The 15,541-nt window shown below is 42.3% G+C and overlaps 1 protein-coding gene across 1 annotated transcript; it reads right to left on the reverse strand.

Moving 5' to 3' along the window:
• Positions 1 to 1,835: 1,835 nt before the first annotated feature.
• LOC105095329 (L-lactate dehydrogenase A chain) lies at positions 1,836 to 11,177 on the reverse strand. Its single transcript, XM_031459911.2, has 8 exons — positions 11,023 to 11,177; positions 8,618 to 8,767; positions 7,023 to 7,140; positions 5,859 to 6,032; positions 5,279 to 5,452; positions 4,493 to 4,610; positions 3,141 to 3,264; positions 1,836 to 2,576 (listed from the first exon to the last, which is right to left on the reverse strand). Exons 2-8 carry the CDS (start codon positions 8,741 to 8,743, stop codon positions 2,412 to 2,414), a joined length of 999 nt encoding a protein of 332 aa, XP_031315771.1. The 5' UTR covers positions 8,744 to 8,767; positions 11,023 to 11,177; the 3' UTR covers positions 1,836 to 2,411.
• Positions 11,178 to 15,541: the final 4,364 nt, after the last annotated feature.

Here is a 15,541-nt window from a genome sequence, read left to right on the forward strand (position 1 = left end):
TCTCAAGACACACACCACACTTCCCTCCAGCTTATAGACAGCAGTTTCCTAATTTCCTAAGGCTTTTAGCTGTTCCGTATATCTGAAAATTCTTCCCTAACCCTTCTCAAAATTGATTCTTGGGGTGAGGATGGGGGTAGAGCTCAGTGGTAGAGCCCATGCTTAGCATGCATGAGGTCCTGGGTTCAACCTCCACTTAAAAAAAAAATCCTTATTTTCAGTGTTGAACATAAATGGCATTTCCTTTAGGTTTCCTTGGCTAATGTGTCAACTACCATCACCTCCCTACATCTCTTCTGTTTCTCTTATGGCATTTTTCACAACCTACTACCAGCCCCAAGCAAAGGTTCCCAGGAGCGGCAGCAGCTCCTACCACTTGCTTGTTGCTTCTTTCCATAGAAACTCCTAGTCCTTGTACCTCATTTACCACAGGACTCAGAGGGAGACACTGTTGACCTGGATTACCTCCAAATTCAAGCTCTATACTCGCCCCTGGTGGCCAAAGGAGGTATCATCTTGGCGGTGACCAAATGCCTGCACCAAGTTAAGAGGCTGTTCATTCATACCTGCCCAAGGCACATGTTCTGAACATCCCATTTGCTTCCCCACTAACTGGCAACTTGTATGACATGGGGCTCAGGCCTGCTTAATCCACTTCCCAAGGTTATTGAGACTAAAATGAGATCATATTCCATTAAAGAGAATCAAGTCTTCTTGCAGTTGGCCTATCCCTTGCCTGGGGCAGGAAGGTACAAGGTGAACGTGGAATACATGATATGCCAGAAAGTAAGGAAGCTTTACAAGATTAAATCTGAAAATTCATGAAAGATTAGTTTAATAAATCTCTACAAAGCATTATTTTTGTCGTGTTGATAGACTAAAAGTAATATGAAATTAATAAAAGTACATTTTAAAAAAAGTCTAAAGGTGCCTCAAAGTCTACAGAAGGCTATAGGAATAAGTGCACATTTCTTTTGGGGGCAATTAAGGGTTCTAAGATTAGATAGTGGTGATAGTTGTACAACAATGTGACTTCATAGAATTGTACATTTTAAAAGGGTGAACTTTATGGTATGCAAATTATATCCTAAGGCTGTTATTTTTTTTAAAGCCTATTGAAAAGCAAATGCTATTATAATAGCTAATCATCAAGACTATGTAGATCAGTCTTGTCCTACATTTGAGACATATTTTTTAAAAAGCGTAATTCTCTTAACTATCTCTCAGGAAGGAAAACTTTGGGAAAAGATCCTGGAGGAGTGTTGACAATAAAGTTGTTCTAGTTAACCTCTAGATGTATGTTTTTTAGGCCTGGAGAGGATCATAGTTATAGAAATATTTTGAGGGAAATCTAAAGAAAATGTGAGTAGACAACCATCAGGGCTGTTTGGTTTAAAACTGTTCAGTACCATTTTGTTACTGGCCTCCAGAGAGCAAAGTTTCTAAAAAAATCTGTCCTTCTGTTGTGGCAAAGTATCACTGCTTATGTTCAGTTAGCAAATGATGTTTTTTACATTCATATATAGAATGTTACCTATGTGAATTATAGGCTACCAATTATGATTAACACTATTAAGTTATCTCATAATACTTTGGGGCTTAATATATTAAGACAATTGATTGCAATGAAAATGGTAAGAAAACAACCTAGTCAATCTACACCCTTAGTCACACCCTTAATATATTAATTATTAAAGTCTGATCATTAGTAAACAGTACCCCTTAAAAAAATTATTGCAGAGTTGCCCAAGAATAACCGAATGGTTCCCAATAATGTAATGAGCAAACAGCAGCTTTATGACTTTGTATCTTAAAGTAATAAATTAACACAATAGTCACTGTTCAAGGTTTATTTGGTTTTAGTTGGTATGACACTTGGATAGTTGGCTGTGTTATTTATGTAGATTTTTCTTTTTACATTATATGGCAGTGTACACTATTTTGATACATACAGTACATAAAATAAGATTCTTTAGAACAGTTATGCACAAGACTTGCAATACTGGATTTATACATTGGATCCCAGGATGTGATTAATTGGAGAACAAAAAAATTGGACTAGGCATCTTGGCTGAAGGAACCAGAAGAGAGATAACACACAGTAAACACACATCTGATTTGAAGGGAAACTGCAGCATCTGCAACATTGGCAGTGGTGCCTCTTGAGAAAATGGAACTATTTTGCACTAACCAGTTCAGGCTCACACAAGGTAAGTACCACCCAGCATCAGGATATAACTGCAGGGTTTTATGAACCATTCCTATTTCTAACTTTAGGAAATTGATGTTTTTCCTAGGCTGTCTTGACATTACTTCTTTAGTCACAGATCAGATAATAAGGACAATATGCACAACCTCCAACTATATCCTGTTGTAGCCTAGACAGTGAAGTGGTATGATATTAGAAGACTTTAAAACTGCAGCTCTTTCTGGATCCCCCACAGTGTATCTGCACTCTTCTTCAAATGGGCCTCTTCCTCAGGAGTCAGGGTCACTTTCACAACATCTGAGATTCCATTCTGTCCCAAGATGCAAGGAACACTAAGGAAGACGTCTTCTTTTATTCCATAGAGACCCTGAAGACGAGATGAAAAATATTTAATGTTTTTTCTAAGCATTCTGGGGTCTCCCAAGACTTTCATTCTCTATAATTATGAGGCTTTATTTAATATGACTTGCTAAGTAGAAATTCCTTTCTAGATTTTTAGTTAGGATATAAAGGAAAGTCATTAAAATAGCAGCAAGATATCCATTCTAAAAGAAAATCTAAATTATTGCCATTATCCATTGTACTTCCCAATTTTTATTGTATAATGCTTTGGTAACTCTAACTTGAGTGTGATTTTTGTTTTTCCCAAAGGAAAAACAAATTGTTTCTTTTATATTCCTCTACCCATCTCAACAAAATTGACTAGTTTTTTAGTCACCAAGTTATTAAGTATCAATGTGCTGAACACAGTGCTAATGGACATTAAGCCTAAAGCTCAACCATGTCTTTTCAAAAAAGAAAGTTGCAGGTCATTAACTTATTTCCCTTAAATCAATGATTGAGGACTTACATTAATCTAATTGCTCAGTAGAATGTTTAAAAAAAACAAAATAATGGCATTCACACACAACCTATTACTACATAGACCTACCTTAATCATGGTGGAAATTGGATGTACCCGCCTAAGATTTTTCATTATACTTTCTGCCAAATCTGCCACAGACAGTCCAATGGCCCAGGATGTGTAGCCTTTCAGTTTGATTACCTCATAAGCACTGTAGGGTAGGGAAGGGTAGGTAGGGAAGGACAAGGAAGGGTAGGAAAAAGTAGGGCGGAGTAACAAAGAAAAACAGCTTTCACTGAACACATACTTTATAGTAAATAATTTATATAGTAAATAATAATATATAAGTAATACAGTAAAGTGCATTATATACTTAAGAGTAACCTTTGCACATGTATACCAGGATATTATGTATAGAGATGTTCACAACAGTACTGTTGGTAATAGAAAAATTTGGCAACAAGCCCAATGCTCTCCAAAACAGGAGAATGGAGAAACTGTGGTATAACCATATGGTGGAATATTACTTAGCTGTCAAAACAAGTAACTACAGCCATATGCAACAAAATGGCTGATTCTTATAAATGTAATACTGAATTTAAGAAAGTAAATCCAAGATTACATATAGCATGCTTGATTTGGGATTATCTCAGGTGTGTGTATGTGTAGCAGGTAGTGGGGTTGAGTACAGAGGGATGAGTGGGAGAAGGAGCACAGAATTCACTCATTTCCAAGGACCAGCAGACTAACAATTCTAACCCAACAAACACTACAGTTAGTTGACAGGAACTATCAATGTTTCTTTGGTTCGATGGTGGGTTCACAGGATTTAATTAAACAAATACAAATAAGAGGGCTCTGCCTAGACAAATCATGATTCATTCTTCAATTCCATAGACCTGAGATCTGCACATGACCACCTGATTTATAATAAATAAATAAGGCCACCAAGTTGAAAGCTTCCCTATTTCAACAATTTCTAACCATTAATAATTACATTTTTAGTACTATTATGAAACTATACATTGCTTGAAACTTTATAATCATCTGAATAAATAAGAAGCTAGCTGTATTTCTATTTACAGACTATAATAGGAACTTGGATTTAAAAATTCTTATTCCTAACTAAATGAATCATACATGTTGTTGAAGTAAAGACCAAATCTCAAATAGGGTAGACAATCTAACTTGTTTTATCTTAATAGTTTACATTGCAAACAGAAAGATTTATCATACTATAAACTGAGAATTATGGCAAATAGACTGTAGCATTAATAAATGTCTAGTTTTTAATCCTTTTATCTATTATACAGTATGATCTTTAACAAAGCTTTAGAAAACAAGTTTTCTGATAGAGTAATCAAATGCAAATGCTAGTAAACTTTTGTTTAAATAATAATACATTTTCATGTTCTGTGTTAAAAATTGAGATCTATTACCTGTCAACCACCTGTTTGTGAACTGCTTTCCACTGTTCCTTATCTGCATCAGTGCCTAATTCAGGGTGCAGATTCTTCAGGGAGACACCAGCAACATTTATTCCACTCCATACAGGAACTAAAAGAAATAGTACAGAATATATTTATTTATTCCCATGCATCAGCCAGCAGACTAGTAATTCCGACTCATTCTTCTAAAGCTCTCTTTTCTTATCTGAGGAGAATTACCCACCCCCTTTTGACAGATGGTAAAGCTACAATTACCCTAACTTTTAGACTTTCATTGATTAGATTATATAAAGCTAAGAATTGTCACTATATTCTAATCTGTTTTCCTAACCTACTGAGACGAGATAGTATGAGATCATAAGAAGTTTTTTGACATAAGGAACTGAGAACCCTGCAGAAATTATAACAGCTTTCAACTGTGATAATAGATTTTTTTTTTTATACACTACATTTGGATTGGCTGACCTTTTCAGGGCCAAGAAGTTTAAGTCAACAGCTGCGACAGTAAATGAACTACCCTAAAAACTATCATCTTATTTAATATGTCCATGGTAAGGAATTAAAGAAATTTCATATCCCCAACCAAAATAATGTCATACAGAATGGCTAAAATCTTAACAGTCCTAGCATATAATTATACCCAAAGATAGATTTCTAGAAACGATTCTACCCTAATGAATGGATATCTGATTTAGGCTCTGATTTAGTAATGAAACTCCTGTTAATTTTTCATATGATCTTTTTGAAAACACAAAGAGAAAAAAAAGTCATACTTACCACTAGAGTCTCCATGCTCCCCCAGGATCCATCCATGACAGCTTAACGGGTGGACTCCCAGCCTTTCCCCCATCAGGTAACGGAACCGGGCTGAATCCAGATTGCAACCACTTCCAATAACACGGTTTTTGGGAAAGCCACTTATCTTCCAGGCCACATAGGTCAAGATATCCACTATGAAGAAGACATTTCAGCAGAGATACTAGGTGAGTCATTACATAATGATTTACAAGTCAAGATATATGGCTTTATATTGGATCTTGATATTGATCATGACCAGTCAATATTTTTGTTAATAGTTTTAAACCTCTATACTACATACAATATAGCACATACATCAAGTATTCAAGAAGTGTAGTTTAATGAAAATAAACTGTGCATCAGTAACACATTATTCATAAACTTACCTCTTATCCAAGATCTTCTTAGGCAAGTAACAAATTTTAAAGTGCCAACTATATCTAAGGCATTGTATCTCCTTTAATGTTTTAACTATTTTACAAAAACACAAATATGCTCTCAGGAGGAAACTATCAGTTTTACTCTAGCCCATCTATTTTTATGCAGTTAATAGCCTCACCTGGATTGGAAACCACAAGCAGCTTGCAGTTTGGGCTGTACTTTACAACATTAGGAATGATGAATTTAAAGATGTTCACGTTACGCTGGACCAAATTAAGACGGCTTTCTCCCTCTTGCTGACGTGCCCCAGCTGTGATAATTACCAGCCTGGAGTTTGCAGTCACATTATAGTCTAGCCCAAAGAGAAACAATAAGCAGATTAAGGACTTTTAAGAGAATTCCAGCAAAAATTTGTTCCAGTAACCTTTTTTATGGACAGTTTTATCAGTGTTTTATGTACGTGGCACATAAATGCCTCTAATGCCCGTCAGTCACCTTCTTTAAGTTTTTGGAATTTTATCACTGTGGCCACTTACATGGAGGAAGACTACATCAACACCTTCTTTGTATTCTGGTTTTAGTTATGTTGTGACTTTATGTAACTAAAACTGGAGGGAGCTGAAAGGAATCACATTTATTTGACTTTTGACTCTCACTATCAAATGAGATACATTCCCCAATTTTTGCCACTGGAGCTCAAGGCTCACTCTTCCATACTCCTATTTCTACTTAACTGTGGTCCTATCAGCTCAGGGATGGGCTTTAAAAAAAAAAAAAAAGAAGAAGAAGGCAGAGGCAACTTTACACTTATCAAGCATTGTCTTGCTTCTAGATACCGTATGGCACACAGGATAGTCAACCCCAGGTTGAAGATAATGAAAGGAGTCACCTATCAGACAAGGAGTCAGTGATTTTCAAGTGTCAAACTACACTATTTGGGCCCATGTCTGTTTCCTGGCTGGCACTTGTAAAGTGTGAGAGGGTCAAGCCATGAATATACACTGAACAGGCTCGTTTACCCCGTTCTCAACCTTGTGTTAGTGTGCAAAAGGGAATAGAAGTATATTTCATTTAAATATCTGAAGCAATGTGGTAAAATATGGACCTAAGAGGCTATGCTAATTACATTCTAATTCAGATGCTTTCCACATCATGGACAAATTGGATTTCCATTTAAAACCATTTGCTACAAATACAAACACTGATATCCATAGTTATCAAAGCAAAATTGTTTGAAGGCTCTCTTATCTAGTATAAAAAAAGGAATCCTTGATGAACTAGATTTCAAGCCTGATAAAGAATTAAGTCTAGCATGGACTACAACTTAAACTTGTTGAAGTACCTTTGCCAGAGACAATTTTTGGTGTTCTAAGGAAAAGGCTGCCATGTTGGAGATCCATCATCTCTCCCTTCAGTTTGTCTTCCATGACATCAACGAGAGCAAGTTCATCTGCCAAGTCCTAAAAGACATAAAATTTTTAGTTAAATGGAAAATTGCTATTTCCAAATTTCAAGAAGGACATGCAAAATTTCTTTACTTTTCGCATAGGAGAATTCAACTACTTTATTAGTATCAGGACACACCTCAAAGTAGAGGCAGGGCCCCATTCAAAAGCTGACTCATAGATGATCTATACACAGGAAGGATCACTGACCCTCTCTCCAACCCCCTCTTCACCAGGAGCTAACTGCTGTACAGAAGCAGAACACTAGGTTGGCAGTAACATCCAATTATGTAAAACCGCTCCATTTACTCTCTCAAATTCAGTTTTACACGTTGATTTTAAGGTTGTTAGTCATTAAATAGATGATACTGACAAGTATTATGACTTAAAAAGTGATATTCTGGACCAGTCCCTGGTTACATGTCTTCCATATATTAGCCAACAGTAACAGTTTTACATAAAGACAGACATGTACATTACAAAACAATGGTGAAAAATATCCTTTTTTCAGATGAACCTATAAAAGTTCACAGCTACCTCTCAGATAAAGAATACCAACAATCGCTTTACTACAAATGGGATGTGGACTATTACAACCAAAGAGGTTATACTAGCTGAGCTGCAGAACTATCCCTAATCATCTACAGTATAATGAGTGGTCTGGCTTACTCTTAACCACACCTGAGTTAGGGAGCTTGACAGAAAAAGACCATAGGTGGTTCACAGGTTTGGGAAAAACAAATGACATCAATTTCTGATCCAATGGGGAAGGAGTAAGAGTTGGTATACTATGCGGTCTCTTCTAAAAACACATATGAAGCAACCTGTGTTGTTCCAAGACACTGCTTAGCTAATTTCTGCCTTCAGTTCTTTTCTGTCCCAAACTCAGAATTCATCATTTCACTCTCTTATTAGGAACTCCAAATCCAAACTTAAAATATCTTAATATTGTAAGCTGCCTCAATTTCTTTTTTATATAAACCAGGCTTGAGTACAGTAAAAAGTACTCTTTATTCACTCACAAGTTTTCTTTTTATAATTAAAGTTTAGCTCCATAATTGGTACCAAAACTGCTATCCAAGGAGGGAGGCAATGGGGATTTGCATGGATGGAAGACTTTACACATTCAGTTTGATTTTAATTTTACCACATATACATACCAATTTCAATTCAAAAATTACCTTAAAATAGCTTTAGCTTGTTTAAAGGCATGGGCTCCACTTTTCCATTTGTAGGCAATTAATGCAGGTTAATAAAGCACAGTGAATTTAAGAAACTGGGTCTTCAGCCTAAAAACCTTTGATTTTTGTAGTTTAGATATTCTTTTGGCATACCATCATGTTTTAAAAGTTTGTTTCATGTGAAGTTCTTTGAATGAGTTCATGAACATAAATATTTGCATAAACAATGTGATAATACAATTCTTGGAGACGGAGTGGGATGGATGGAGTCAAGGAATCCCTGACTTCCAGAGTGATGGGCTCTCACTTACCTTCATTAAGATACTGATGGCACAGGCCATGCCAACAGCACCAACCCCAACAACTGTAATCTTATTCTGGGGGACATGTTCTTCCTTAAGAAGATTCTGAATCAGCTGATCCTTGAGAGTTGCCATTTTGGACTTAGAACGAAAAGGAATCTATAGGGGAAAAACATGCATTGTCACTGTGTCCTTTTAAAATTAACGCTTATTAACCAAAAGCTGTTCTGAAAAAGTTTATTTTGCTTCTTTTTGGGGTACTTGCCACTAAAAATTACAAGGGAAGACTAAAAGGAGGGTGGGAAGAAACCTAAAGATAGCGAAAGGAGAGGTGAAAGGCCTAATGCCAGGATCTGGTCTGGCTAGGATCATTGGTGTAAAGGTCCTCACCTTGGCGTGGAAAAATAATACCGACGTTTGGGTGTAAGTATAGCCTCCTGAGGGCTCACCCATCTTCACTTAAATTAACTCCAAGTGGAGCTGGCCTTTCCTCAAACAAGATCCTGTGAGCCACCGGCCCAGCTCTACTCCAATCACTAGGACTCCTGCCAAGCCCTTTAAGAACCGCAGGTAGTTGCGTAATGTGCCTTTAACCGCCTCAGCGAACTGCCGGGAGGCAGGGGGGGCGTACTGTGAGCTCTGCTCCTGCGCAATCACTCGTTTTCCGCACCCTCTCCCAAACCCCCGCCCTCGGAGAAGGGGCGGAGATCAACTGCCCAGTCTGCAGGAGCCCGCGGGGGTTTTACGCCCCGCCCAGACCCGGAAGATTATCAGATGCCCCTCCCCCACTCACCTATCTAGCCACTAATCTTGCGCGCAAGCGTATTTCAGGAGCACTGGACGGAGACCAAAGTAGTAGCCGCTGGCTACCGAGAGGTGGGCCCTAACCTCTATAGCAAGGCAGATGCTTGAGAAGCCCCGCCTGTGAGCGGACTTGAATAGGAACTATCCTGCTCCCTGGGTCAGGGGCAGTGAGCTCAGCATCAGACTTTAGACTAAACTAGTGTTCCGAAGCACACGAGAACAACGTGAAGTCTGGCTGGCAGGGGCCTCCTCGGCCTGGCGCACGGCCAGAGCCAGATTTTAAATCGCCATACCAGGAACCGGGGACTGTTAACCAACGCGCAGGGAGGTGCCTTGTGTGGCTTCTGCCATGGTCCTTGTTGCAAAGGCGTGAGGCCAAGTATGAGGAAATTTTGTTAGTACAGGAAGGGAAGCAATAGCTCAAGAGGCCTGCAGCCTGCAGCCCTAAAGTTAATAGATACATGGTGAGACCCTCGATTTCCAGAATCGGGGAGGGGGTCTTTGACTTTCCTAATCCAACCCTGCTCTACATTCACTGGAGAGATTATTATAGATTGCATCCTGAAAGCACCACGTTTAATCCTGACACCGCCCCAAAGAGCAAAAATATCCGAGAGGACTTCCAGGCAGGCAGCCCAGAGTCACCAAGCTGGAATCGAGTCTCTCTTTACAAATCACTGCTATTTCTAGACAGCCTTGCAAGGTTTCTGCATCCTGGCGGGGGAAGGGAGGAGTTCTTTCTGCAGACAGCTCCTGGCTTCGACAAAACCTAAGCCCTGGGCTCCAGAGCTCCCTTCAGTGTGGGGATATTGGGGTGGGGGAGCCCTGCATTTAAAGGGTCTACTCCCCCAACTCTGCTACCTACTCACTGTGACCTTAGAGATACCCTAACCCTCTCCCAGCCTTAGGTTCCCCCATTTGTCGAAAGGAAGGGAATTAAACATCAAAAGGAGGGGGAGGTACCGGATGAGCCTATTCTCAAAATACTGAGAGGCGGAAAGAGCTGGTGATACCCTTTCTGCTTCATCTTTGCATGCATCATGCCTAACATAGCGCCGGATGCTTAATAAATGTAATTTGCTCCAAGAACGTCCTATAATCTGCAGGCAGCCGCTGCCTCCAAGGAGCCCACCTCTTGAGAGTCTCAGGGTTAAAAGGCGACCCTAGCTGCACCCAGTGGCTTTCTGGCTTCCAGGAACCCGCCCCAGGTTACTGAGGCTTTCCCGGCTCCCTGGGCTCCAAGAACCGGACTTCGAGTTCGGTGAGGTTTGCCTGTTTCCATCCCGGAGATATGCCCTACCCTTCAGACCCGTAGTCTCCTCATACTTCTGTATTCAGCCGAGCCTTCGAACCCATATTGGGTGCGGCCAGTCCTTGGTTCCCCAGCCAGGCCAGAGGCCACCCTGCCCACTTAGAGCAAAAGCAGGGTGCGGCGGGCCCCGTACCCGCGTGTGGCGTGGGCCACCGCCCAGGTCTCAAGACTATGCCTCTGGGAAGCAGCGCCTACACCTCCCGGGAGCAGGGACCCCAGCGCGGGCAGCGCCGGGCCAGCGAAGCGCTGAGCAGTCGCTCTCCCCCTCCCGCGCAGTGCGCGCCGGGCCCGACCGTACCGGGAGTGCACGTCGGGCGGGCGGGCGTCGGGGCGCGTGGCGTTGGATCCGGACTTGGCGGCAGCTGCTCCGGTACTCGGAGCTGGGAGCGGGAGGGGCCTTAAATGGACCCGCGAGGCTGACGTCAAGGGGGAGCCGGGCGGACGTGCTAGAACCCACGTGTGGGTTGGGCTGGGGGCGGGCTCCGAGCCGGGCGGAGCACTGTAGAGGCTCCGGCGGCTTGCGCAGCCGGAGGACCCGCAGGCCGCCCGACCCACGTGCGCCGAGCCATTTACAGGGCTGCCCAGAGCCACGCTGCCTCCGGCCACAAAAGTCCAGGTCAGAGCCATCAGCTGGAGTCAGGCGGACCTTCAACTTCCTCTTCCGTAAAATGTGGAAGTTACTCTCAAAGAAGGCTCCATCTGAACTTTTGCTCCTGCTGACCAGTGCCCAGAACCACTTCTAGCACGTAATAGGCACTCGTCACATATTTGCTGAAGGAAAGAAAATGCCTAGCAGAGCGACAGTCTATTCTTACCTAAGTCGAGTGATCTCCAAAACTTAACCCTGCTTGTCCGCCTACTACTAAAACTTCCAAGTCCCACAACACAAAATAAAGCCTTAGCCTCTGGTCTGCACTCCCTACTGTCCCACGGGCCCAGCACCTCGTGTCCCAGCCACACCCGAGAACTGTCTGTCTGTTTTTAGCATATCATACTATTTTTACCTCCGGGCCTTTGCTCATGCTGGTTCCTGGCCGGCCTTCCTCCTCCATCTCTTTAAACTGTACCCCTCTTCTGGTACTGTCCCCACTCCCCCACCGCATACAGCCACAGAGTTGGTATGTCCCTCTTCTCTGCTTCCACCACACTAGTCTGTACATTCTTCAAACGGGTTTGCATTAGAGGTGTGTGTGGTTCTGCTCTTCTACCTTTTAAGGGCATCTACTTCCTCCCTGCACCTGGGGCACCAATTTAGCGCCCAGCCCTAAGAAAGATCCCTAATCGTGGATTCCTTGCTTTTGAAGGGAAAACTCTAACCTCAGTTCGGGAAAAGCCAGCATCTCTCTAGCACATCCTAACAATTTTCCCATCACTCTACGAGGGAAACCTAGGCTCTCTTCCCAAACACAGAGCTGCAGCCCCTGAAGGCCAGCCACAGGTTCTCCGGTGTTCCTCAGGGCAGGGCAGATTGCAACAGTGTCTGTGGTTCCTCAGTCTTTGTGACAATGTCCTCATTCAATCAGGGCTGGGCCCCCGTCTGCCTATCAAATGCAACCCTAGCTGCTGGGAGGACAGAGCATGGAGAACAGAAGTTAGTCTGGGGAGACAGGTAAGAACTCTCACCGGGAGGGCTCTAGGACGATCTTTGAAGATAGTCTAGGCAGAGACTTTGCTGTTTGCTAAATTAAGACACCTGACAACAGGTCACTCCAAGCATAGTTTCCCTCTTTTTATGCAGAACAGGGGTCTCAGTTTAACTGCACAATGTATGAATAAAACGAGTACCATTTACTCAGCACCTCCTGTGTGTCAGGCAGCAAGCTAGGCAATCCTCATACTCATCTTCACTCTAATTCTTTGGAGTAGGCATCATTAGCCCCATTTTTTAGGTAAGAAGACTGAGGCTCAAACTTTTGCCAAGGTCATACAGCTAATAAGTGATTTCAGCTGGTACTTTAACCCAATGGCTCCATAGCCTGTGATTTTTTCCTCTATAGGATGTTGTCCCTCCCCCACTCCTTACTCCCCAACTCCACAAAACTCAAGAAATGAGATAGGGGGCCCAAGCCAGTCCCAGGCTCAGAAAGTTCAGTTTTCAGTGAGAGGCAATGGGTATCAGTGGGTGTCTGCCTGTCTGATGGGCTGAGACATCAGTCTCCGCATCCTCAGACTGGGACCTACACCACTGGCACTCCTGCTTCTCAGGCCTTTGGCTTGGACTGGAATTTATACTACCTGCTTTCCTGGGTCTCCAGCTTGCAGACAGCAGATCGTGGGACTTCTCAGCTTCTGGAATCTCATGAGCCAATTCTTTATAATAAATCTCATTTTATATATATATACACTGTGTGTGTGTGTGTGTATATATATATATATATATACACACACACACAGTGTGTATATATATATATATATTCTGTTTCTCTGAAGAACCCTCACTAACACAAAATCCTGACTAATACAGTCCAAAAGGAAGAATTTCTTTAGTAAAGTCAAAGCAGAGGGTGGGGCAGGAAACTGTTTCAGAAGGCAGAACAGACTTCTCAACCTGACTAAGTGGGGGTTTTTTGTGGGGGGAAGGGAGAGGGGATGGCCTCTTTAAGAGGGAAAATCTCACAAAGATGTAGCTTGACCAGGGGATAGGCTGGCCTCAGGGAATGGGTGCTACTCAGCATCCAACATAAGATTTTCCTAAAGTGAACCTGGCCAAAGAGTGATGTCTACCCAAAAACACAGGGTCACCCCTCATTCAGTATTTATTACATTCTTCCTTAAAAACATGGTGGCTCTTCAGTCAATGGCCTTCAGAATAAAATTCTAATTCCTGGGAAAGGCACACTAGGCTTCACTATGATCCAGTGCCCACATCCTCTCTCTGGTCTTATCTCCTATTTTCCTTCATGCTTCCTATATTCCAGTCCCCAGGGTACTTACCACGTTCCCCAAATATGCCACGTACTTCCTGCTAGGCAATGCCTTCAATTGAATGATCCCTCCTGCCACCATCCTTGTCCACCCAAACCCTACACCTTCACAGATCAAGTGTACTTCTTGGGCTTTATATTATTTCTTATTGCTGCACCTCTTTCCCTCACTAGCCTGTAAGCTCCTACTGGACAGAAATGTTCTCATTCCTCTTCATATCACCAGCACATACATTTATTTGTTTAATAAATGTATTTCGAATTACATGCCTGCTCTGTAAAAGGCAGCATTCTAGGTGATGGGGATACAAAAATGAATAAGACGAATTTATAACCCTTCAAAACTTAACCATTTACTGGGGGAAACCAACAGCAGCATCTCCCACTAGAGTTAAAATGCAAAATAGAATGTAACATTGCCACAAAAGAGAGAGAAAAAATTGCTCTAGCATTCAGAGGAGAGAGAAGTCCTTTGACCAGGGATACCAGTGAAGGCTTCCTGGAAGAGGTAACATCTGAGCTCAGCCTCAAATTGAAGGGACTTCAATTGGTGAAAATCAGGTGTTGTGAAAGCAGAGAACAAGTGCATGAAGGCAGGAAGTTCAAGGTGTCTGGTGAATCTTTAGCTTTAAATGCCGGGCTAAGAAATTTAGGGTGTTTGGTTTTTTGGTTTTTGGTGGTCAGTGGAAGTCCCTGAAGTTTTGGGGAAATGGGAGAGATAGGGTGAAAGCAAGGTGGTTGAGAGCTGATGATCGAGGGTCCTGAATAAGGACATTGTTGCAAATACACAATGGGAAGTTCAGAACATACGCAGCTCCAACCACATGCACAGAACACAGACTTCTCTGACACAACTTCCATGACCCCAGGGCCCCTCGGAACACTCACTGGCAGCCTGAGTCTATTTCAGCTTTTCCATGGTTACAAAGCTGATGACTTTCCTGAGTTGCAGGGCCCAAGATGCAGATGACCTCATCCTTCTCTGTCCCTGACAGGCCAGGGCCTGCTGTGTACATGCCAAAGCAGAGGCTCCTCTCTCTGGCCTGACAACAGGTGCCTGTCCCTGGGAAACTGCTTCATGTCATCCCCCAACCCCATCCATCTCTTGAATGATGGGAGTGGGAGTTGAAGACTCCACCTCAACTCCTCAACTTCTCCTGTGTGCCGTCTCTTCTGCTACCCTGATGCCTTCCCCCACTCATTATTTTCTCCTCCAACCTCCTCATCCTCAGACACTAGATGTTGCTTCTGTCTCCCTTTTTGGCTTGGACTGCCATTCTGTCCATAGTTCTTTCCTCACATGAGCCCCTAATAGAACCCCCCTCTGAAACTCTAGATTCCCTTTGTTATATACTGAATGTTTGTGTCCTCCCCAAATTCATATATTGAAACCTAATTCCTGATATAATAGTATTTAGAGGTGGAGCTCTTAGGAGGTGATTAGGTCATGAAAGTGGAGACTTCATGAAGAGGGTTAGTGCCCTTATAAAAGAGACCCAAGAGAGATCGTTTGTCCCTTGTGCCATGTGAAGACACAGCAAAAAAGATTGTCTTTCATGAATTTGGAAGTGGACCCTCACTAGACACCTGCCAGCACCTTACTCTTGGACTTCCCAGCCTCCAGAATTGTGAGAAATAAATTTCTAATGTTTATAAGTGGCCAGGTCTATGGTATTTTGTTGTAACGGACAGAAAGGACTAAGGCACTGTTCTAGCCACTTTCTACCCCAGGAAGGAGATAAGACCTGTGCCCTTTTCTCTCCATGCTCCCCTGGCAGGGAATTAAGCCTGAAGCTTCCCATCACATGATGAGTTCCAAGGCAAAGACTGTCACATTCAAGGGCCTGCATCCACCTGTGGCAACAGAAAATCCATGTTTGGCATTCTCTTGTC

The sequence above is a fragment of the Camelus dromedarius genome, chromosome 12 (assembly GCF_036321535.1).
Source record: "Camelus dromedarius isolate mCamDro1 chromosome 12, mCamDro1.pat, whole genome shotgun sequence".
NCBI lineage: Eukaryota > Metazoa > Chordata > Mammalia > Artiodactyla > Camelidae > Camelus > Camelus dromedarius.